We start from the raw sequence: 26,370 nt of genomic DNA, 5'->3' as shown, positions 1-26,370 counted from the left end.
TCTGTGATGTTTTCTCTCTTAAACCACGGAGATCTGTTGCTTTACTACAACTACTCTGTTACTATATAAGGCCCTTTTTGGCATGGCAGTGTATAGATGAACGTTGCTTAAATGCACAGTGACTAACCCTATAAATACCTATCACCCAGTTCCTTCCAAGATAGTGTCACACAGTCCAACTTCTCCATTTTGACTGTTGGCATCTCTCATGCATATACTGACAGGTTAGCATTCACGATAGGATTATGCCTGCTGTCTCTTTATCCAGCTCTGGAAGAAATTGGGTCAATTCTTCTCGATTTATTTTATTTTATTTTATTTTATTTTATTTTATTTTATTTTATTTTATTTTATTTTATTTTATTTTATTATTTTTTATTATTTTTTATTTTATTTATCTTTGATGGCTCACAGTTTAACATTAACTCCTCCTTGGACGTGTTCCATTTTGGACATTAGAGAAGAAAATGCAACCACTGCGTCTTGTGTATCTCCTTGTTCTTAGATTCAACTGTGCTTTTCCTAATTTCAGCATCTTCCTACAGCAGTAAGAGCAGAAACACAACAACCCTGCCCGAAGCAGTAGTGATTTATAGTTTCACTCTAAAAAGCACACTGATATACGCAATATAAATTGATTACATTTCTCTGCTATATATCAGTAAGTAATACAAATTGGTTTTTGTTGAGCGCATACAGTAGATGTGACTCCAAACTGGGATTAAATGGTAAAGCAGTAAAAGAAGTAGCTTTACTTAAGTTATTTTGATTAGTGTTTTGGTTTAAATGGAACCAGTTTAATAGAGCACGCCATTGCAAAGTGTATCTTTAAACAATAATTGAGGAAACTGGTATCAAATCTTTAAAATCCCTTTTGGGTAAATTTAAAAAATTCTTTCAGTTAAGACGATGTTGTTTATAGGTATCAATGCCTGTGACTGGAAAGCTGCCTCAGGCTTTTAGGAGGAGATGTTACTGGAATAGTAGGAAATGATCCTTGTTTGGTCTGCCAGAGTCCTGCAAATGGGATGAGTGTAATTCTCATTAGACCATATTTCAGCATTCCCTCACGTCAGTGGTGGCCTGTTGCTTCTGATGAGGGGAAACGTGACTCCTACAAACCTGGTAACACTTTGTGTGAAAGGACTGTGTGCCCATTATTTTGAGCATAGCCTACATGCTTTTCTGCAACTATTTTTAATTCCTCTTGCTCTATTCAGGCTTGTCCACAGGTGAGTGGAGATGGTAACTGTTTTCCTAGCAATTGTGACAAAGAGATCTTTCCCATTTCCAGCATCATCACATCATCATGTCTAACCGTCACATCTGCTTGATGTGAGAGTGCGAGAGGTCACCACCTGCTTGCGCTTCAGAGAGGCCTTACTGCCATGACTGGCAGTCCATATAGAGCAGAGATCATTTCTGAGAGCATAAACCAGCAGGATGTATCTGTAGCTCCTGTGGTCGGTCAGTTTGTCTAATGCCTATTGAATGCCAATTTAAACCATTAATAGCATTTCAGTCTCATTTCTGGGTGATTAAAATGCTCTCCTGGCAGCAATTTATGCTATTCCTCTGATTTTCTCATAGAAGGGATGAATAAAATACTGTGTAGGAATTCGTTCTTTTTCTCAGAGAAGTATCACAGGAGGAGCTGTCTGCAGTCTTCCTCTTGTTTGTGTAGTTCTGCAGAAATCTCTTGTCCTCCCCGAGTGGCCTGAACAGAAGGTTGTTGGGGGCCAGGCAGTCACAAAGATAGCGTTTGTATCAAAGTCTGACCTTGTCATACTGCCTTACAAAACTGAGGCATTTAGGTACCTCTGGATATCTCTAGATGTGCCTGTGTGAAATGTCATGTAGAAAACTGGTGAATAAATACGAAACTAAACTTCAGGACTTGAAAGTGTTACATGTTGGGTGCGTGTCTCACTCCTACACTTACTGCTTGCTTTGCTGCTGACTGCAAGTCCTCCATCCTCAGCCACGTTGTGCTAGGTTGACCTTGGCCATGCCGCTTTGTCCCTGCTACTCCTTCCTCATCACACTTTTCCCTGCTCCAGCTTGATCCCACCTTGGTTTGGGAGTGCTGGGAGGCCTGGGAGGTGTACGGGGTGTGTGAGGGGGGCTGGTGGCAGGGCCACAGGCGTCAGCTCTGGAGCTGCTGCTCGCAGGGCGCTGGGCAGGGTGCTTTCGCTGCTCAGCTCTTGGCTCGCCTTGCTAAGCCTCAGGACGTGGTATGAATAGCATTTTACTGGGGCTTTGACCTAATGCTTAGGATATCGATCTGGACTTTTTATTAGAATTGACAGAGTAAAAGGATGAAGTTTCTTTTAGATTAACACTGATGGGGTGAGCATATTAGTATTTTTATTTATGTGCATGTACAACCCTTAGGTACATATTTCATCCCTAATCCTTGCTCAGAAGTGTCAAGCACTGTTTTAAGTAAGATCAAGGAGCTTTTGTGTGAATAGTTTTTATGTGGCAGAAAATAAAAGAATGGTTTTACCAAACCCCTGAACTTGAGTCTGAAGAGGAGGTCGCCTTGAGTTGTATAGGAGTTTTGGTCCCATTTCACAGGCTAGTCTGGACTAAACATTGTAGTGTCACATTGTTTTACCAACAGGAAGAAAAAACGAATTTTATAACTTCTCATCAAGCTTCATTTTTTATCTAAATACTGTAGTTTTGAAGGTACATACTCATGAGGAATATCTTCGTAGAGTTTATTACCTCAGTTTCCTTCAAATTCTCATTCTGATGTTCAAAACCATCTGGTTGAGCTACACATATTTTCATAACGAAGTTGAGAAGGAAAACAAGCAATGAGGTCAGAGTGACCATAGAATACTGAAGAATCTGTAACCTCAAAACACAGAAGTGAGAGAAGGAACAAAAGTTCTAAGAGACTACATTGTACGACATACATTGACATACGTAACACTTTTAGAGAGCAATGGATTGCTTTGCTTCAGACATTATTGTAGACACATGGAGAGGTATGTGGAGATCCTGAACTTCTGTGGACTCTTCAGGCACTGAAGCTACATTAAGAGGAAGCTTATTTTAGTACCCCAACACAGTAGTAAATCAGGTGGTGAAGTTTCATGACAATTCTTAGTTGATGAAAGACCGCTCTCTCAAGGGTTCCAGGTAAGTAGGTAATCTTTGTCTTCACAGAAAAAAAAAAGATGGTTATCTGTGTGCTCAGAAAATCCTGATTTTGGTTTGTATTTGTATGCTGACAGTATGCAATACAAGTATGCATACTTGTATTTATGGACAGTTGCATCTATTGCCTGTTTATTAGATTTATCAGAGCATGAAATGATACTGTTTCCTCTGTTCTCCTATGTAGCGCTACACTTTAATAGGACATTGTGTTGTGTTTTGTTTCTTTTTTCTTTTCCTTTGCATAATGTAGTAGATAAGCACCAAAGTAGTAGTAGACTGTTTACCCTGTCTAGGGTAAAGACAGGTAAAGAAAAAACTATCAAAAATTCAAGACATTAAAATTTTCACTCTAAGCTAACAGTAGGTTACCATACGTAGGTCCACACAAAGCATGTTATCCACTCTACTCCTTGCTTTTACGTGACAGAAAGCTGGTTTGAATATTCTTCTCATTCCCCATACCATGATCATCGATAAAGCAGGACCTATCTGTGTTAGACAGTGAGTGGTTTGTAGCCATAATTTCTCTTGTTATGTGGCTGTTTCATTCCCAAAGTGAGATCCTCACTTATGCTGAAGAAAACTCCTCATCAAAACTCCTGGAAGCATATTCCAAATAATATTGTAAGTGCAGGGATTCGTGTGCAGATTATGTGATTGGGTTTACAGACCCTTTTATGTCAGAGGACAGAGAAAACCTCTTTGGGGTGAAATTGCAGACTCCCTTGTTACTGCTGTTTAAAGAGATTAAGGTTCATGTTTGCTGTTTATGTACTGTAAAATCCTCTACCTGTTGAAGTTCACAGCTCTGTGCATTTTATTTTGCACTATAATAGGTATATTTCTTGCAGATATTCCTAGCTACAGATAATTCTCGGTTGTAAAACATGTTTACATTTATGAAAGGAAAGTGCTGATATAGGAGCTAAGTACTATTATGGAGTAATGCTGCTGCCTAAGTGCTGTGCAGTCGTGAATGGTAAGATGTTTCCAAAGGTAGGACCTGTGGCTGTCAAGAGAGCTTACACTTAGTACTAGTTTGCTGTTCTTATGGATATATTTTTACAGTTGCATTGAAACATGCAAGTACAAGTACTGACGGCTTCTTTACTGTGGATCTTGTCATTACTTTGGTTTCTTTTGAGCTTGTGAAAGCAGGAAAGTCACAGTTACCGTACATGTTATTCTGCAATTCCTTGATGCAATATAAAAGGACTATTCAAACCAACACACTCCTCCACATATTTAATAAAAAGATTCCTGTGCTAGACATGATAGATACTTTAATTCCAAGGACCAGCAGAAAGATCAGCACATCTGCGAGGAAAAGATCTGCAAAGATCAGCAGAAAATGATTTGTTTTCCTTAGGTTTAGTTTTTCCTTTAAGTCAAGCCATTTCATACTAGAAAGTATCTTCTTAAAAGAAGAACATCTCTTAAAAGGCTTTCTTTTAACATTATATTGTAATTTCAGAGCCATTTTTCAGGAAAGAACCTGTCCTAATTAATCTGGAAGATTGTCATCACTTCTTATTCATACCTTACCTTGGTGTGCCCATGCATGATTATCCCCTTACACGAAAGACTAAACTCCTTCATACTTGACATCTCTTTTTTATTTGGAAGTATGATTGATATATATATGTACATATATATACATGTATATATTTATATTTGCATATATAGCTAAGGCATCTTTGCAAAGATTATAAAAGGATTAGAAGTGATTATAAACAGAAAAGCATGTGCAAGATATGAAACAGAAGAGTATATAATAGATGTGAAAGCAGGAATGCTTAGCAGCTGTTCTGTCTTAGTCTTCCCTGAAGGAAAGTAACAGCGTAAACACACCAATAAAGACCAGCAAGGATGATCTGAGATTGCAAGATGGAATGTGGAAGAAAACTAGTTAAAGAATTAAGATAACAGAAGTGGGTTCCATGGAGCCAGGATTTCTTGATTGTACTCACAGGCATCAACCATACCCAAACCATCACTGACAATTATGTGTGTAGGCAGTCTGGAGAATGAGTGAAGTCCCAAAGGAGTGTTATTTACTTGTATATAAATAAGGAATTGTGCACAGAAGATTAGACCGATTTGCAGTTTATAAAATTCAGATATGGTTCCACAATAATATTCATAAAGAAGACAAAACAATTATGGTCCCAGTGCTCAGTTCAGTTGCTTGTGCTCTGATAAGTACATTGGGAGAAACTCTTCTAGTATGTTTCTTTTTTTTTTTTTTTTGACTTAAATGTACTCATACAGGAAGTGCCAAGGTTAGCAATGCTCTGTCGTGTGTCTCTCACATCACTTTTGAAGTTAGAACATGGCTAGATTCAGGCACTAAGTCCTTAGTGGTGGCTAGAGATATCTGCTCTGGGAAAGCTTTTTCATGATGGAAAAAATTGTGATGTTCCCATGTCCTGAGGTGTGAGGTCAATCCCTTACTAGTCTCATTAGGAACTCCTGACAACCCAACGTATTAGAATAATTTTTCATTGTTTGGAGAAGACATAATAAGCAATATATTTGCAGGTGACAAGCTTCTGTCTAGATTGCAGTCATAAATCTATAAATCACCTTTGTGTGTTTGTTAAAAGTTCAGGTATGCTTTAAAAATATCAGCATGGGAGATCGCCTTGGCTTGTATATTGTGCATATTTAATTTTGTGTATTGAGTATATAACTCTATTAATTCTGTATGCTAACTTTCTCTTTGTTAATGGACTTTACTATTTATATGCTTTGAAAAAGTAAGTAGTAAAGAATGGCTTCATATAATCTTAAAGTTCCTAGGTTTCAAAAAAGAAGGCCTTTCCTACAATAAAGACCTTTAAAAATATCAGTAATGCTTTCTGGCATGATCCCTACCAAAACAGAGTGAGTGTGAAGCTGCAGTGGGATGGAAGTCTTCAACAGAGTGTTTTACTCGGCATGTAAAAGCCAGATCCACCTTTTTGAACCTGAAAGTGGAAAAAATCCCTACTTCAGATTATATGTGTACCTCTGTCCTTGGAAAAGATTATCTTCATTTCATACTACCTGTATAACAAAGGAATATTAAAAAGGAAATGGATGGAATACCTGTGAGAGAAAGACAATGTAGTGATAAAGATCTTGAATCCTTACAATAGAATATATTACAGTCACCTTTGAGGCAGCATTCATTGACATTTTTGAATTCAGTAATTCAAAGAGATCTGTTTAAATGAAGATCATGTCCTGTTAAAATGATTAGAGAAGTTAAACTAGACAAAGCAAACAGCGAGAAGAAAGCAGGCAGAGAGCAGATGTTACTTTAGGGTCTGTCACGGATGATTGTGGTAAGTTTAAAGGATGTTTTTTAAAAAGCATCAGTCTGGTTTGAGCTGCAGGATTGTCTCCTGGAGTTGTTTTCTACACCAATACGATAACTCAGTCTGTCCTTAAGGTCTTGTTTCCTTACAGTGCTGTCCAGTGGTGCCTTTTATTAGATACCCTTTTCCTAGCAATGAAGAAAACACAAAATGGAAAGCACAAGACTGTTTTGACAATTTCCATTGCCTGTGCCCCTCACAACTGGCCATCTTATGCTCTCTGTGCGTACTTACACTTACTTCTTGCCATGTGTACATGTGCTACCTATGCTTTGAGACTCATTTCTTAATAGGGCGGGCAGTTCTCCTGGAGAGTCAAAAAGACAAGCATTCCAAAAATCAATACGTAGAATGCTGGTTGAGACTGGTTGTCTGATTGCATGATTAGATTTAAGTTTACTGCTCAGATAACATGGATTTATCCCATTTTAATTTACTGAGCCCGTCACACTTGTGGTTCCTTTTGTCACTTGATAGTGAACCTATACTTGAAAGTGGTAACTGATGTGCAACAGCTTATAGACTGTTTTTCTTTACTAGTGCTTCACTGAGAAATGTGAGTTTATGATCAGGATTTTTGTTCTGGTTGTTTTTCTGGTAGGTGCTTGAGGTGGCTTGTATTAATAATTCTCCTGTCCTATAAAATTTGTGTTGTAAACTCTAAATATATCATTAATGGGCAGTGGAGCATATTCAGATTGATGGTGTTAGGTACAGTACAAATTAAATTATGAGGGAATATTATGATTAAAAAGCTGACATAAAACTAAATGATCTTGATAGTGATGCTTCGCTTTTATGAGTGTGATTGGAGTTCTTCAACGGACCGTTGGTTGACTGAGTCCAAATTTTACCTTTACAATCTTACAACAAACTAAGAAGGAGAAGCCTGCACTTCCTTTCTAATTGCAAGCAGATATAAATCTGATCCAGAAAAGTGCTCAGCCTTTTTAAGGTACTCATGTGCATTCTGCTCTCATTGAAATCAGGAGGAAAAAAGTACTTCAGGTACCCTTGAGGAGTTTGTTGCCTTACATCGTACAGATGTGCAGATTTGTGCTGCAAGGTAATAGTAACATGAAATCCTGGATGTTACCTCTCAGCATAGAATAATAGGTGAGTGCTTTGTCTTGTAGGGATCTCAAAACAAGTTTTCTCATGTGTGTATGAGGCCTAGAGGAGAAAAGGGCTTTCTCCAAAGAGCACGGAAGCGGCACAGGTGGCAGAATAATCGAGAAACGTGCACAAAGACCTGCCCAACATCATGTTGCCTGTTCTACCCAAAGGTGGGCCCTGTAGGTTGGGCTATTCACTCTAGCCAGTGACAACCTGTTGTAGAGTCTTTACTCACAGTTTGCTCAGCCAATTCCTACTGCTGCTGTGCAAGGAAGCAGCTGGTCTCTGAACGTGACCAGTACAGAATTTGTAAATATAATCAGTTTGTCATCTTGCTCTGCATAACCTCTTAAGTAGCTATATTAACTAATGGAAACAGAATAATTTTTCTGCCTGACTTGAAGTGGTAATATATTTTTTCAACCTAGCAGCAATTTGTAGCCTGTGTAGATTGGATTGTTTCACAGGAGAATTATTATGGTAATTTTAATTTTATCTTAGAACTTGTAATTATTCTACAGTATTGTTCTAATGTAACAGGCCATGCAGCAGTCAATTTGTTGTCAGTGCTCAGAATTGGACAGGGCAACTTAAAAATTTAGTTATAATCTTTTCCTTTTATCAAAATGTTTTGGGTGTGTGTTTTCCCCTATGAGCAACTTTCAAATATGATTATTAAAAGTTGCAGCGAGTATATTTAACACTGAAAAGCTGTAAGGCACAAACCCTCCATTTCAGAGTTATGCTTCTCTGAGTGTATGACAAACTTTAAGAGAACACGATGGGATTTGCTGCTCTTGTATAGGCTTATAGCTTTAGTTCTTCTAACTGTTCATCTCTTACTCTGGTGCTGCATTTTGCTAGGTACTTTACTGATGTATCCTCAGGGATTTATGCCCTGAAGGCAGAATAAGTTTGTTTCAGCTACATGGATGTAGATTGTTCATTTTCTTGAGGCTTGTCATGGAATTTGCTTAGAGGGAAAATGTGACCAAAAAAAAAAAAAAAAGGCAAAAAAAGCTTGTTTATAGTCAATCTGTATCAGGAAGGACAGCTATGAGGTCTTTATTCAGTCCTGTTTGAGGAAAAGCTTTAGGGTTCTCACTAAATTTGGATCTAGACCTAGCAGAGGGAATAACTCCTGGGGAGGAATGGACATTTCCCTTCTTCAGGATGAAGAAAGCATTAAAGGACAAACAATGCAGTTTTAACTCATATAGCATGACTCAAGCTAATCAACTAGGCTAGGAAAATTGGTGGGCCAGATCCTCACCAACTCCTGAAGGATGCTAGATGACTGCCCTGGAAATGCAAGACAAGAGTTAACTGTGTATAGTTTGTGGCAGGATTGGACCTGGGTACTTGCCATGGGCTTTTCCTGTAAGGGATTTATTGCTTTAAAACTTTTTTTTTTTTCTTTCAGTGTCATTAATCATGCTGAACCTGTACGACTAATATGGTTATAATACCTAACTCCATAGGGATTCTGCTACAGTTTAGTAATAATTACTGTCTGCTCTTGCAGATAGCTTTCATTGTAAAGCATTGCCAAAAATCTTAATGTGATTATCTTTAGTCATAATGTATGCTTCAGTTTGCAGATACTGTAAGAAAACGTAGATTGATATGAATGATTGTTTCAGTGTAACTTGGTTTTAGTTCCATTTGAAAAGTCTGCCTCATAATCTGAAATTTTGCTAATTGGGCAGTGCTACCCTTCAGTACAATTATGTATTAAATAGCATTAGGTAAACATATATTTCAGAAATCATCCATTATCCTCCCTGAACGCAGATCTTGGTAAAAGGCCCTCTTCTTCTTGCTTTTCTTAAAGGAAGAAGTGGCATGCTGAGGGAGTTGGGTTTGTCATGAGAAAAGTGCTTTGGAGGTGTCAGACAGTGAGACTTAATGCTGGAAGGGAGCAGAGATCTCTGCAGTCTCTTGGTCTTGAGCAAGATGTTGGGCTGCACTTTAAAACTTGACATACCTTTTCCTGCAAGCTTTTTTAATCCTCCTTTTTTCTTTTTCTTCAGTATTTGTGAGATTTATTTCTTCATTTTTTCCTATGCTAGTGCACTGCAGGCCTAGCAGAGAAAGTACATCTTGCCATACATTGTGACTGCATTGGAAATCCAAGTACGCTGTCTGTTCTGAACTAAGTTTTCATTCTCTAGGAGCACAGATTAGATCATTAAGTTGTAGTGCCCTTATCAGTGTTTGCAAGCTGCAGAGTCTATTAATTGAATGAATGTGGCATGGGTTGATATACCACCTGGCCTAATCAGAAGGTAACCTTTTTCTGTCTTTAGCTATGGGTTTCATCCATCATCGTAACGCCTTTTTAGAGGCACGGTGTTGATTGGGGTTTTATTGCTGTGTTCTTTGTGTCTTAAGTTGTGCACAGATTCCTTCCAGTTTGTTCCTACTAAACAGGAGAAAGCTAGTTGTGTATATTTCATGCATTGATAATGAACAAGTCACTGTGAGCCTTTGTGTATATTCCTTTTGACTAGAAAAACTAAAACTAAATAAGAAAACAGAAAATTCTGACCACCCGTACTACTTTCTGAAAGGCAGAGCAGAGGCAAGCAGTAGCTTTAAAATCCAGGGAGTTGACAGACTTCAAAGCTGCCTTTAGATTATGGTATATCAAAATGAATCTGTGTTAAAAACAGTGTACTGTGGAAATCCCTCCCCTTGCTTGTTGAATGCAAACATAGCTCAGAATATGAATTCTGCTAAAAAAAAAAAAAAAGCGTTTCTTAACCTTGCAAGCACTGTACATTGCTGCTGCTACAAGGCACATGTTCTTAAATTGCAGAGAAAAAGATACCAAGAACCGACCCAACTGTTAATGCAAGGCAAAATGTGTCTCAAATTCTGTTCTTATATTTTAATCTCAGCCCTTCCCAGAGAAAAGTGCTCATTTTGTCTTTGACTATGTGGTAGTGAATAGTGGGAGAGTATGTTATATTGGTGTGAATTTACTGTAGAACTTGTTAGAGGGAGGAATGAGGAATACTTGATTTTTTTTAAACATATTTGAGTTTCACAGAGGCCGTTTAGATTTGTTTCTGAGATTTTTGTTGCAGACAGTGGATACAGGGAAGTAAAATGGGTCACAGGTTTCACTAGTTTCATACTTCAGTCAGTATTCTTTTTGTAAAAGTACCTGAAATATTCTGGGTTTTGTAGCAGTCTTGTACTGAACTGCTGAAATTTGTAATATTGCAAACTAATGGGCAATATTTTCCCATTCCAGATACGGCCACGTTTCACTGTGAGCCCTCTGTTGCATATTTTGTGACATATTTGGTGCTTGTTGGAGCCCTGTATGTATTTTCTTAATCAGCGTGTTTGTAATAGGACAATTATACTGGCAAGCACAACGTGAAGCACATGCATCGTGATCCCTTGTGGTGCTGGCAGGATGAGAAATGTGATTGAGGTTGTTTAAGAGGTTCCCTAATCCTGCTGAATTAAGGAGGGGGGTTCTTTCTGAATCATTGGTGTTTGCAGTATATAAAAATGTGAAATAATTTGTTAGAAGAAATGTGTTATCATTAGGTTGGCACGTGCTGCTGGTGCAGTGTTGGGGTTGGCAAAATTCTGATGAAATGAATGAAGAACTAAGCGCTGAGAAAAGCTGTGTCATGATTTAGTCTAGGTTCTTCAGAACCCTACCTTCCAATTTATGGAGGATACTGAGTAGTTAATAACATTTTAAATCTAAAATGCATAGGGTCTATATTTAAAATAATCTGGCATTTTCATACGGATATTAACCTAGTTACAAATATAAAACAATATGCATGTATTGGAGAATAATTTGTAATTCACAACATAACCAGGTAGTTTAGCTCACTCTTACTGTTTTCTTGACTTGCTCTACTTACTTGACAGGTATTTAACGCCCAGAAACTTTAGGGTCTAAAATTAGGCCAAGAGGTTCATCCCCCACCTTGTTAAAGCAGTCCTGGCTCATAATCCTTCTGCAATCTGACCGCACGCCCTGCTGAGCAGTTGTTCTGTCCCTCTGCTGCTACAGCACGACTGGTCTGGCTTCAGCTGCTCAGATTTGTTGGATATAGAGTACTGCTCCATGCAGGCCTATTTGTTCATGCATCACCTTCATTTAAATAAATACACGTTGCCTAACGCTGTCCCCGCTGAAGCTTGCTTTGCCAAACTAAATTTAACCAGGTCTTTCAGCCTCTTTCCTGTGTCTATTACAATATGATTAATTTTTCCCAGGTCTGAAATATATTTCAGAAGGGTCTTACCAACGCCTTGCACAGTGCACGAAGCCTTTCCTGTCTGTCTTCTCTTACTTGTTCATCCTTCAGTCCTCTGGTTACGCGGATCTTCTCCTTCAGTTAAAATACCCAGCTGAGTTTCTGGATGGCCAGTATTATTATTCTTGCTTCCAGGAGAGACTTTGCCATTTGCTCTGCATTTGCTACTGTTTAGCATATCTAAAATGGTTAGGCACATTTTTAGTTAAAAATACCATCTGAGTCAGATGTGGAATCTTAATCACTTTGCATCTTCCCTCCGTGCCCCACGTTCTCATTTGGAAGGGTTAATCACCACGGCATTCAGAGAACTAGATGAGAGTCCTCTCTTCTTCAGATTAAACAATACGAAGGCTGAGAGGTAGGGCTGGATTTAGAAGATGAAGGATTAGGACTGTTTAACTAATTCTTTCGAGGATGTGATTTCATTCTGTCTTGCTTAAATTGAAGTGGACCAGTGATTTTGTGATCCCATAAATATAGTAGATGAGAATATATTTTTATTTCCAGCATCTTGTTTAGCCCCCATATATTTTTGTGCAATTCTAACATAAATTTATGTCTGCAGCACTGAGATTAATTTAACATTGTGAAAGTGCTAGCCAGTTGTTGTGCTGATAGTGTTTATTTCTGCTATGTAGACAAGAACAAAACATTGCTGATTTTTTTGATATCACCATCAATTTTGTAAATGCATTGGGAATAAATAAAGGATATGAGTATCCTGTCCTGTACCACTTACTTCTTAATGATCTATATTACCACTTGTTGGTAAAGTCTCTAAGTGTGTGTGCCACTGTGTGTGGTGTATACTTACTTTTGCTCAAGATAGTAAGAATGCACAAATCCCACTGCAGGCATTCCGACAGCACACTTGATTTACCTGCTCTATAATGATTTTCCAAGAAGCACGTTGCTTTTACAGTTACCTAATAACCTGTAAAGCTACACAGATCAATTAAAAAGCAAAATAGCATTCCTCCTCCCTCCAGAACACTTAGAAATAAATCCGAATTGGGATGGTAGCTAACACACAGGTATTTGAGCCGGCATTCGGTGAGTAATGCAGCCCCCCACATAGTGTATATAGCAGTGTATTCTCTAAGCTTCCCTGTTCCACAGACGAATATTCTGTTGACTGCCCTGCGCCAAGCTCCTTGATGTAGTGCTGTTGATCAGGAGCAGAGCCAGCTCATTTAAAGTTAGCTTGGTTATTTGAGCTGCAGCAGTGGTTTTGATGAAGAGCATGCACCTCTTGCAGAAATAACATTCAGCAAATTATGTTGGGAAGATAAGCTGTGCTTTAGAGGAGAAATAATCACACTTTCAGAAATTTAAAATCTACATTTGAAAAATACATTAATTTACAAAATGAAAGAAGGAATTATCTGGTGGTAGTAACTGTGTCATTGCCTTCCTGGGCTATGGAAATAGAGATATTTGTAAAGGAGCCGATACAAGTCGAATAAACAATATTATCTCTTGCTAATAATTCAGCCAGTACTTAGCCTGAATTTTTATTTATTTATTTTTTGGTGAAGAAACACTTCTGTAAACATGTTTTGCTCTTTGTTTTTCAGTATTTAAATCAGTTGCTTTACAAAAAGATTATAAAGCTGACTCCAGATTTCTTGGGATTTTTTTCCTTTGTTGGCTCCTAAACGAAAATAATGATGCTTTACAGCTAAGCAAGCAGAACAATTCTGAACTATTTACTAATATTGCTGTGAAATTATACATAGCATCAAGAAGTAGAAAGGGAGATATTTAAACACTGAAAGAAAACTTTGGTAACTGCAAATCTAATCCGCCTACCTGGTTTAAAAAAAAAATAAAACTGTGCAAATGAAAAGACACAAATGAACTCTAACTGAATGTCAAGTTTTTCACAGGCAGATTGCTTTTAACGGAAGCCATGTCAGTGTTTCAAGTGCCTGCTGATCCCATCGTTTCTAACCCCATACTCACTGGCAGGACATCAGTCAGCCTTGATGTCTTTCAAAGTAGTTGTATGTGTGTGCTCATAAAAAATCTGTCTTGTGGACCACTGAAGAGAACCTTGTATGTACATAATCCAGTGTGGTGTTTGGTATTGTGGTCCTAATGAATCAGAGCCAAAGAGCGTGTCCACTTGAAGCAGGTATGATTGATCGAAATCACATAGCTATGTCATGAAATGGGCAAACATGGTGATTATGCAATGGAAAATGTACCCCTCTGCTCAGACTCAGCCAAACTCCCATTCATGAGGTTCCATAACAGCCATTTCTGAGGGAACCAGGCAGGAAAAGAAAAGAAGTTTCTAGGTCTTGTCTCCCGTTCCAAAACTGGGAAAGGTAAATCCGGGTAACTTGTGCTTACTAAGGAAGCAAATACTGAAATGTTTCTTGTCAAGATTTTTCAATAAAATTTTGAAAAGCACACGTGAGAATAATGCTCGTCACAAGCTTTTAGGCTTGGTGACAGTTCTATAAGACATAGGGTGTTAGAACATGGACACAAGACATGGACACAAGACCTTCCCCAGGAGTTCTAAAACAATAAAATTAAATTCCTCAGTGGGATGTGCATGGAAGAGTGTCTGAATCATCTCTCCTTTAAGAAAATAACCTCATTAAACAGGCTGCACTTACCTCATAAGAAATCTTTATGAGTTTTGATCCCTCCCTTGCATGGGCTTCAGATGCAGCAGGTGTGCCCTGGGACATCATCAAGAACTATTCTGGGTTCAGACCTCAGCTGGGGGATTCGAGGGCTGAATAACCCAGCACATCTGAGTTGTGGATTTCATTCCCTTCTGTTAATGCACTCTGCAAAAACAAGAGAAGAAAACACTGAGAATAAAGTAAATTTATATGTAAACTTTTACTTATGGGACTTCTTACCTACAGAGTTCATAGTGTTTTGCAAAGTAAATCTTTGTTTATTTGGTAAAACAGCAGCATGCCTGAGACTAAGAATCCACGTCTTAACTCTGTGTTGAATTTCATAAAGCACCCAGTAGAATTGTTTCTTCTTCAGGCATTGAAGTTTATTTGAAAAGCATAGTGGGGTAATAGTAAATCAACTAGTAAGCAGCATTGAAAAGATTTTAAAAATACTAAAAAGATTAAAATTACACATGAAAAAATGGGTAAGTGGGAGAGGACTGTGTTGCTGGATGTCAGGAAACTGTTTTCCTATCTGCATTTGCAAACTGCATGGTCTAACTACCAGTATGCTACTGATAATACAAGAACTTTTTTTTTTTTTTTCCCTGTAGGAGAGCACTGGGGACACTAGCTTGAAAAATACCTGATAGACATTTCTAAATGTTCCTGTCCAGTGAAATGAAATTTTCAGTAAGTGCCAGTCGTCTCGCTAATTCAGACCATGAAAGCCACAGTTATCCAGTGCTGAGTCTGTAGGCTTCCAAATCAGTTTAACGATAAAATCTTTGGAAGGGAAAAAAAAATCCACTGCATAATTTTGGATTTCATGGTTTGATGTAGCATAGATGAGTCTATTTCGATAAACAAGTTGCAGGTCCAGTACTGAATATTGCTTACTGTAAGCACATTCTGATTGAGTTCTGTTAAAGCTGATTTAAAAGGTTTATTGTATTAAAAACTACAGCGGAGATACCTAGCTTGCTGATAAATGGAGTACCAGCGGATCATATCTTTGAAATTTATGAACATAGTAGATTATTATAAATGTCATTAATTCACTCTGAAATCATTTTGCAAAGAGAACAAGAGGATATGAAAAAAGTTGAGGAGCAGGAATATTAAATAAAAGGTGGGGGCAGGAGTAATGCTTCTTGTCACATGCCTGGCTTTCCTGTTTGGGGTTTAAGAAAGTCTGGCTATTAGGATGTGGATTAGTGGAAGATCATTCTTCTTCATGATGTAGGTCAGACACTAGCAAACATGTGGTGGAGAAAAAGCCTGTTTTCCCCAGTAGCAAGTGGAAACAGTAGCTCTGCGGACTTTGAAAGAGAGGACCAGACAGAGTGATTAGTTTTGATGTCCTGTGTGCTGTGCAACAGTTTTGAAATGTATGAGTAATGAAGGCTTCATGCAGAAGAGTCTCTGACTGCACAGTGTGGGGCCACGTTAATGCTTTTTTAAAAAGCAGCTCAGTTCCTGAGTAGCCTTTTGTGAGAAGTCATTTGTCCAAGTCAGAAAAAGGAACTGGCAATGTCCCGGAACATGCACAGGAGGAGTGTCCCCGGGAGAGCCTATTCACAGGAGCCTGACTTTAATTTCATGCTAAGAGAGGCTGTTTGCAGGTACTGCATCTTTCTGGAGAAACTTTTCTTATTGATTGTGTTAAGTCTGAGAGAATTTAAGATGAATGATACAGTGAAATTCATAAAGTTGATTGTATACTAAGAGCGAGAGTTCACACTTGTGTGCAATCAATTTGAAGAGGTCTTAAGAAGTGGAGCACTGTCCTTTGACAGCACTTTAAATGTTGGTCTGAAGAACTGTTTCTTCTTTCAGTGTTTCATCTGAAATCTCATCATTTCTCATGCCATGGAAAGCATATAACTCTGATGTGTAGCAGTGTGTGATTGTAGCAAGCCACAAATTTATGTGTCATTCACCCGTGGTTTAGATACTTTTATTGTACTTGTGGTAGTTTCATAGATTTATCAGAAACTAGTTCCATTGCAGCAAAAATCTTTTAAAAGCACACTTAATCTCATTTGCAAGTTGTGATAATGATATTTTTGGCTAAGAAACGAACTTCCACATTTTAGTCTCTGTCTTCTCTCCCCTCTCCATTTTTAGATTGACTTTTACAATTCCGAATATTTAAAGAACTGTCATGACTATGACTTCAGAGAACCGACTGCACATAGACCAGCTCAGTCTCATTTGCATCTCTGTGGACCTGTAGAAGTATTGCCTTCTTTATAGATAAAGTTGTCATTGTGCATCCATCCTGCTTCTAATTCTTTTTTCACTCTTACAGTTAATATTCATGTTTTGTAGATTTTGCTCCTTGATAAGATACTGCTCTTTTAAGAGATAGTTGTTAGAAAGATGATCAAAGACAGACTTTATTTGTAAATAGTTGTTGGTTTTTTAAACACTGATAAACCCAATACTAGGTGTCTGTTTTTTTTTCCCTTCGGTTTCTTACTTCCACTGTCTGAAGTTGCTCAGTTTTAATCATCAAAGGTGTAGAATAAAAATGAAGGATTGTTTCTTTGCTGTTCAGTCCCTGAGGTTTTATGCTTTGATATCAAGAAAGACCCTCGGTGTCTAGGAGCAGCTACAGAAAAATTATAAATTATATGGGAAGAATTCTCAGAGAATGAAGTTTTTTGATACACTACTTTGCAGTCCTTGTAAGAAGTAGAAAAATTGTAAGTTTGTTATTTTTGTCTTCTATTTTTCAAGAATTAAAAACTTAATTTTCCAGCCTCTATATACTGGAAAACTTACATTTCAAGATAAATTGCAACCATAGCCAGGATTAGGCATTGAAATCATCACTGTCATTTTCCTTGTCTGGCTCCCCTATTGTCTTTTAGATTGATGTCTCATGAAAGAGACAAGATTGTCTAAATTTCAAAATGATGTAAGAATTGGAAGTGGTGGATTGTGTTTTTCAGTTTACGAATCAAATTATTTGTACCTTCATGTTGCTACTGTAAAAGCAGTAGCTTGAACATCTTTGAATACTTCTTGTTGGCATTTTTTATTGTGCATCGTGTTTGTTAGGTATAAGTGTCCTCATTTATAGATGGCAAACCTTGCTAAATCTGTTGATGTTTTTAGTATATTTTCATAGCCTGTAATTCCTAATAAGTCACTGGAGAAAGTGTGCGTACTGTAATGAGATTTGTCATACCCATCCAGGTTAATTGTCATGTATAAAAGCAGGTTTTCATAATTGTCTTCCTTCAGACACCTCACAAAATTGGCTGGTACTATTTTAAGAAAGTTTAGTGTGGAAATTTTGGTAATTGGAGTATTGATTATATGTTCAAAGCATGACATTTGGAATCATATCTTCATTTCTTTTCTAAGGAAAGATTATATCTACCCCCTGCAGGCATTTTAGTAACTAATCTAGATAAATCAAATTCTTCCTGCTGAGTGTAATTAATTTTTAAGCCAATCTAGTGTTTTGTAGACTTCTTGTTTTGTGTAGATCAGCTTGATTGCAATGAGACTTGCACTAAGATTAAATTTCTTTTTGGTTATATCAGCCAGCTGAAGACACAAATCTGCCTTTTAGTGAATGTATACGTTTCCTAGTGGTAGCACCAGGCATCTGTTTTCTGCATGTTTGTGGGAAAACAATCCCTCTGTCCTCCTTGCATGGTACTGATCAGAGCACAAGATTGCTGTAGAGGTTTTGGGTATTTTATTTCTTGTTCTAGGTAGCATAGGTACCTCTCTGAGAAGGTGCTAGTAACAAAAACAAAACAAAATAATATAAAACAAAACAAAATTTTTAAAAAAGCAAAATGTTTGGCTACTTGTACTATCTTCTGATATCTAAAGTATCTATCTACTGCGTTATCCTATACAAATATAATTGGGGTGGGATGGGGAGAGGTTTGTTCAGACTACAGGCTCTTTACACCTGGGATTCTCTTTCCTTCTGCTACTCAGTTTTTTATGTACAAATATATAAGACATTCTAATTCCAGGAATTACATTCTTCTCCATCTTCTCAATCCCTTTAAGTTCAAATCCTGCAGTTACGTTAATGCAAATGGCAATTACAGTCATCCAGCAGCTCTAACGGTGCTGCTTACTATGGGTATGTTCCACCCACTTGGTGTAACAGAGCAATAAAATGGGAAAATTTGTCTATAGGCATTTCTGTATGTCTCAGCAGCGCATAAAATCCTAGCAGAGGAATTCTGTGATAAGTGTGCAGCCTTTCTTTCCCATTGGTGACCTGCAATCTGGGGAATCGTTTCAGCCACAACAGTGTTTTTTTGGGCAGGTGAAGTTAATGGTTTCTGACAGGAATCACTATGTAGGCTTGTTTTCTTCAGCTTGAGCTTTCATGTGTTAAGCTTTAACATGTTGGACCTGCAAGAACTTATCTGTATTTGCAACCAAAAGAATTATAAATAGGACAGCTGTTGATGTCACCATTCTAAGATTGCTTTATGATTTTTCTGTTCTAGAGTGGTATAAGTTTGAATTTCACTTTGCATCGTCTTCTGAATCATAATTTAAGCCTGACTCAAAGGTTCTCATTTGTTATCTATCAGTGATGAATTTTCATGTGCTTAAATATCCTGAATACCTTTTGTTCTTGCAGGGAAGTTACCTGGTATAAAGCTGGGTCTCCAAGCATTCCAAACAAAACTGGTGGCATTTGGCTCCAAAAATGGAGAGACTATATAGAGGGAATCCAAATTTGTACAATTAGTCATTCAAATTCTTTTCCAGTTAACAGGAAATCTACTTTTATGTCGATAAAGAGCACAGCAAGTTGAGACATTTTTACAGAACTATTTTAATCAAAAGGGTAAAACCCACAAACCAAAAGAAAATTTCACATAGTTTTTCCATAGAGGGGTATATGCAGGTTAATCTAGTTAATAACCCACCTGTAACTTGTAATTGCTGAAATATGTACGTGAGAAAAAAGGAGAAAGCATGACAATATCATTTGTTCATACAATTCACAACTTTCCCTTGTAAGTGCCTTATGAAAACATTTTATGCCACTGCTATGAAATTGGTTGATTGTATGAAACATAGTAAAGAACAATAGGAAGTCTTTGTTGCAACATTCTGCAGTTACATATATCTAGCAGTGACTGTACACTGGGGAGTTGAAGGCCAGTACAGTATAGATGAGCAAAGTCCTGACCGAGATTTTGTAGAGGATCATCACCTTGTCCATGGACAGATACACGCTTACATCTGATATTAATGGAATTAGTTTCATTTACAATTTCACTGAATTTATCTTAGTATATGCAGAAGAAATACATAGGGAAGATATTTGATGCTAAAGAGGTTGAGCACTGCTGTGGGCATATGGAGAATCCAAGATACTTAACACAAAAGAAAAAATACTGTTTTTTCACGTATCATGTAGCAGCTTTCTTTTTGGTGCTTTTCTCTTACAAATCTGATATGTAATTAATTTAGATTGGAAAATCCCCCTACTGGGGAGTACAGACCTCTTCTACCAACAGGCATGTAGAATTAGAAAGACGTGAAATTACTTAAATTCAAAACCTAAAATCTGTGAACTGTGGCTGTCACCTTTCTTCTGTGAAGACATATTGTTAGACTTCATGTGAATGGAGGTAAGTAGATACTGGATGATATATTTCTTTGGCTCTCCTTGCACTTACATAATTCATCAGCACGTATTAACATGTACATAAAGCAGCTTTTCGTAATACTTCAGAATCCTGTCTTTGTACTGGAATCTGTATGTGAATAGAGATTGTAATATTCCCTGTGACTATTGCTAAAGAGAGGAAGTTGCAAGTGAGGAAAACAAATGTCTTCCAGCAGAGGGTGAATGTGGTGGCCGGTGTTGGAGTAAGTTATGTTAATTCATGGTTAGACTTTAATTTGTTGCTTATTGTCATCTTTGTTAAAAATCATTAAGCAAAAGCCTTGCCATGTATCTAAAAATGATACCAGGAATGAACACTTGTGTATCTGCATGAGCCTGATGTCCTTACTGCATACCTGAAATACTTAGAAAAATTTTATTCCATTGAGAAGAATGGGCCATTGGTTTCAGGAGAGCTTTGTAGTTCTGTGATGCAAGTTTTACCCCACAGCTAGTTATGCTTGTAGCATAGATGCTGTTGGAATTGAGTAACTTTTCTCAAATGTTATTGGTCCACTTAAATGTTTTTCAGCAGTTTGTTGATCTCACATCCCTTACAATTGCCAAGATGCTGATGGTAAGGAAGATCTCTTCTGGTCACCTGGATTTGCTCAGTGATGTCTGTGCCATTGAGCTTGCTTCATGAGGTGGCAGGCATTGCGTAGGGGAGTTATATACAGTGAGAAAATCAAACTCCATTGGCTGTTTTTGTTTTTTTAATGAGAACTTCTGTTTGCTTTTTTTTTTGGAAGAAGCCACTTTATTCCCTTTAGAAATCCTGTTGATTTACAAGTGATGGCACTCACACAGCAGAAATCACTAACAGCAAGCACAAGAAATACCAAGGGAACATTTGGTAGTCCAATAGATTTTCACTCAGCATGTTCTTTTTTTTTTTTTTTTTTTTTTTTTTTTTTAATCCCCGTCTTTTTCTGTAGACTTTTAATTCATCTTTAAGTTGCGTGCTGGTGATCAGCATCTTTATGCTGTTATTTCTAATTAAAAAAAGAAAAAGAAAAAAAAAAAAGACACTCCTGGGAGGTCTTTAATTTTAAACTCATCATTTTGTTTGATGCTGTTTAGTAATAGCTCACTGGAACCATAAAACAGAATTCTGCTTCTTTATTAACTTGTTTTTACTAATGAACATGCTTGTTTGTTTAGCATAGGATTTTTATGTGTACTGGGCCAATGAAAATTTCTTAAAATATCTCACAAATTTCATATGCCGTCTTCTGAGGATTTAAGGTCTAGCATTCGACATGTATTTTTCTTTCTATAAACTTTGGCAGAGTCCAAAGAGCGCATTTTTGCCTTTTGCTCTCATAGATACACCTTGCTGTCAAGATATACTACTGTATTTCTGCTTGATAAACATACATTATCTCTCCAGCCAGCACTGTCAAAACATGTGGCATTAACCATATGTAACTGAAGTGATGTATGTCATGTTTTTTGTTTCTTCCTCTCCCTCTGTGAGCTACACATGGATGTATTTTTCACCAGTCCATGTAGAATAAGAGGGGAAGAGGAAACTTTATGGATGTTAACTCATAGAACTATGATTCTATAATTCTGTGATTCAGAAAATATAGTTACAACAGTAACAATAAATCTTTGTCCTATTTATAAGTCATTCCATCATCTGGAGAGGGGAACTTGTCCCTAACTTTACATTTCTGTGTCTCTTGGTACCTCTGAAAGTGACGGGAAATAAGCAGGCTGTAAAATTTCAGCAGATAAATCTGTGCTTGGGAGGGGAAAGTAAGACAGGCTATCTTCAAAACTGAGCAGTTTTGCTTAGTCTCTGAAGTACCTTGCATTAGCATCTTTCATGCTGTAATTGGCATTAATAGTGTGTTGTGATGGAATTGAAATGCCTCATTGAGCTGCATGCTCTCAAAAACTTTACTGGCTGTCCCATACCATTTACTGCTGGAGACTTGTAATGGCTCCATACTGATTCTGAGTTAGTTTAAAGGAGTTGCGGTCCTGATACAAGGTCATTGCCTGAATATTGCACCCATTTCTCTTCCATTAGTGTTTCACAAGCACAAAAGGACAACGAATGAAATGTGTTTCCTAGCTTATCAGTGCTATGAGAGGCGTTGCTATTAATTACTGGAACAGAGCGATAATATTAATATCCTTGCCCAGCTGCTCCTGTGAGTACACAGTATGCTGTTAAATGGAGTAAGAAAGTGTTCACTTGTCTTGAAGAAGCAAATTAGTTCTCCCTTCTCTCTACTACATTTGTCTGTTGTATAGTTGGAATATGTTGTGGACAAATTTTGTTTTTTTAATTTTTAACATTTTTTTTTTTTAGTGAAATAAAAACACACCTGTAGAGGGAATAAAAAAAAAGTCACAATTAGACACCCAGGTTCCACTTACAGTGCACAGCAAAAGGCACTTCTGAAGGTGACTCATAAAGCCTTCATGCTAAGTGAGAAACCAGCTAGGGCTGTTGGAAAGAGTATGTCCCATCACACAGCTCATGCACAAGCTGGTGCTGGAGGCAAGCTGCTCAGAATTGGTCTTTAAACTGGTTGGGAGAAGCAGTGATGGTGTAGGGAATCCTCTTTTCTGACCCCTTAATGGAGGCAGCACTTGGGCCAGAATTGGAAGACATAGTGTCCGTGCACTGCTTCAGCCCATTGAGTCTAGCTGCTTTCTCCCATCTTTCAGGAGGGTGTCCCCTCACCAGCATAAGGGTGGCCTCATCGTGGAAATAGTCTTCTGTTCTCCCCTTAAAGCTGGGCTTTGTCGGGAATTAGATCATTTTACATGGACTCACATACCCATAAAGTCACTGAATAAAAATTGCCCATATCTCCTACCTGAGTGTTCCACCTACTAATTGAGGGACCCTTCATGCCTCTTTTTCCCAGTTGTCATCATGGGTTGAATGTGAATGTACAAAGCTATGCTGTAAAAGGTCGACATCAGCTTCCCCTCCCCCAAAACAGGGTTATCATGACTGCATTTTATGAGAGTTCCAGTCCTTGGTGTAAGCAGTAGCTGTGCTCAGAGCCTGGGCACCAAATCTGGTGGCCTTCGAAGACTAATTCTGCTCTGCCCCATTCCTGATTCCTTAAGACTAAGCATTCTGGCACACACCAGCTCTCTTAGGGATTCAACTCGCAGTGATCTTGCTGATGAAATCCTGAATTATCCTTGGCAGGGCTGGGCTTTCTCCTATTTGAACTGAGTTTGGCCAAAAGAATCAAAATTCACTATAGCTCTTAATATTTCAGCCTTCTTTACATTGTGCACAAAGCTTATTGTGTCCTGTTTGCTGATAGCAGGGAATGCAATTTGTTAAGTACATATAATTAAGATATTTTATGCCTAGTAGCTATGTACTAAGAGGACAAGTTTCATAATAATTTAAACTACAATTAATATAATGATTAATTAGGAGGTGAGAGAGCTGTAAGAATATAGTAAACATTGCCAACATTGGGGATTTTAGTAAGTAAAACCAAGGTATAAGCAAAAGAACCTGAAACTGGAACTTTATTTTGAAACCTATCCTTTAGGCAACTTAGAAAATGACAAAAATATCATTCATCCAAGGACAGTTTAAATAACAAAGAAACCAAGATAAGATTTACCAGACAAGTGATGGTCATGGCCTGATGCAGCATGGTCCTGACAGAATGCACAATTAACCTTTTTGTTTTATTCTGCCTGCTTCAAATACCTGCAAGGTTATAATATTACCCTGTGAAAATGAATTTGAGTGACCTACGGCTAAATAATGACATGAACAGTAACAAGAGAGGATAGGTGCAGTGAAGAGATGAGTATTCTTGCTTAACCACTGAACCTTAATAACCGTATACGTTACACTTTATTTAGTTCAAGTATTTGGTTAACAACCATTTATTTTCTATCAGTTCTTTACTGTGGGGTAATGTTAGTGCTTCATAAAAACATTCTTTGGGCACACTTAGTCACGGAATAAAATTAAAACTATTTTGTTCCTACTTTACAGTATGTTGCGTTCTGGAAGTGCTGCAGACTTTTCATGTTTATCACTAGTGCAGATGCGTGAAAATTTATTGAACATATTGTCTGGTGTCGTTATATATCTGGGGAAGATGCAATGTTTGAATTCTAAGTATAGTCATTGGAAAAAAATGCTGTAAATCCTTTGTCTTTCTAGAATACTTTATTGGATTCTTGTAAGTTGAAAGGCATGAACTCATTTTGCTTCTCTCTTCTTTTACATAGAAGTTTCTGCTATTGCAAGATACTTGCCTTGGTAGTAAAGGTACATCACCCAAAGCATAAACCTAAATCTCAATGCATTCCACTGCATTCAGGCAGACTCTCCACAGTTCCTTCACCTGTTATCAGCATCATTTCAAAGCTGGGCAGTTACTCTTGCAGAAACTGAAAAACCTCCCAGACACTTTGCAGCAAATGGAGGAAAAAACAAAAACACTTTTGTAATGCCCCTGTTAATAAAAAGTTAAAAATGAGGATAGGAAAATGTGCTGAGAGGTTCCAGACAAGAACTGGCCAAAGTGACCAGTGTAGGGATTGGGTTATAAAGCATTTGGTTGTTGATGATCTGCTAATGACCAGCTCTCAAGAGTGACATCTTTATTACTGTTCCACCTCCATGCTCTGTGAATTTTAGATTTAGAATACTAATAATAACAATTTATATAATTACGGAAGTTAATATCTGAATAACATTTTCCAAGTGTCTACTGCTACTAGTAAGGTAACGCAAAGTACATGGACAGTATGGTGATTCTTCTTAGGATGCCATGAAAAAAGGGTTGGGCTTACTAACACCGTGTTTTAAATAAGGATTTCAAACACGGTTTTCCGATACCGCTGATTTCTTTTTCAATTGTTTACTTGGACTGGAAAGAGCTATGTACTGACCTAGTGCTGAACTCCAGGATTTAGCTTTGGCTGACTTCACAGAAGTGCTTTTGTACAATAGGCTTCTATTCATGCCGGAGGTCTTGTTGCATTTGCTGTCTTCAAACCAATGGATTTAATATGCCAATGATTTTGGTGCTACAAAAAATTCCCAGGTAGTGGGAAAAAAAGCATCTGCTGCCTCTTCAGATGCCAAGATTAAAAGAAAAATCTTTTTTATTACTCAAAAAATTTCCTTAAACATACTACTGTGTCACAAATGCTGTTTATTCTGCAGCAGTTTAGTCTTGCATTGCAAGAATTACTCAGAGAAAGAGAGAAACACGGTGTTTAAGATGGGGAGATGGAGAAGTAGAATGGGAGAAAAGGATAAAGAGAACAGCCCTGCAAGAAGGATTTTTTTCTGAACAACATTTGATTGTACTCTTTGCTTACAGCAAAATAGGAAGATAGTGCTGTTTAATGTATTGCAGATAGGCAGTGTACTAAAAATCAACCTATTGGTGTTGAACTTGAGGTCAAAACATCTTTTTCTTCTTTATGGCAGCACTCTGCTTCTAGTAGGAATCCAAAGAACTTAAAGGCCATTTTGTTTGAGGAAACCCGTGGAGGTCACATCCCTACAACATGATTTACTGTCCTACAGGAAAAGTAGGAAGCAGCAAGAGAAACAAAACTTTCCAGCAGTAAGAACCTTTCTCTTGTTTGGATGATCAGATCTTCTTTATACAACTGGAGAACAGTTTTATTTGTTATTACTTGCAGATATGAATCGACCATAATAAGTGATTAATCTGACCTGGTAGAGCTAATGGTTGGCAGTTATGATGGATAGTCATAAATGTTGACTTACAGGTCCCATTTGAAAACAAACTGGCTGAGCCATCTTAATGAGTTTTTTTCTGGAGTGTGTACACAGTGCAAATAATTAAAATTAAATTGAATCTGAGTCCCATGTAATTACAACTGAATTTATTTGATTATGCTTCCCGTAAGGAGGGTAGATACAAAGGGATTCAGTCATTTTAAAGCTTGTTGCAGTTTGTAGATAATATGTCTCTGTTGTCAGCTTGGAGGAGTTAATGGAATTGGAAATATTTCATATGCTTATGTCACCTTTTATCATAGATTTCAGCAATACTCCTTTAATTCCAGCTTCGATTTATACTTTTCTAGCGATGGTTTTGTGCAGTGGG

At 37.6% G+C, this 26,370-nt stretch overlaps 1 protein-coding gene across 31 annotated transcripts in view; it reads left to right on the top strand.

Annotated features, from left to right (window-relative positions):
- NCKAP5 (NCK associated protein 5) overlaps positions 1-26,370 on the top strand; it is a 435,119-nt gene that overhangs the window by 250,612 nt on the left and 158,137 nt on the right. For 2 of the 31 annotated variants that reach the window (XM_038182186.2, XM_038182184.2), the window contains exon 1: positions 16,126-16,220. The exons of the other annotated variants lie outside the window; for them this stretch is intronic. In XM_038182186.2, coding sequence (XP_038038114.2) covers positions 16,129-16,220 — 92 coding nt within the window. In that variant the 5' untranslated portion in view covers positions 16,126-16,128. Of the gene's footprint in view, positions 1-16,125; positions 16,221-26,370 lie in introns of those variants that run through there. 31 annotated transcript variants of the gene reach the window in all.

The sequence above is a fragment of the Anas platyrhynchos genome, chromosome 7, assembly GCF_047663525.1.
Source record: "Anas platyrhynchos isolate ZD024472 breed Pekin duck chromosome 7, IASCAAS_PekinDuck_T2T, whole genome shotgun sequence".
Lineage (NCBI taxonomy): Eukaryota > Metazoa > Chordata > Aves > Anseriformes > Anatidae > Anas > Anas platyrhynchos.
This window is presented reverse-complemented; position numbering and strand designations above follow the sequence as displayed.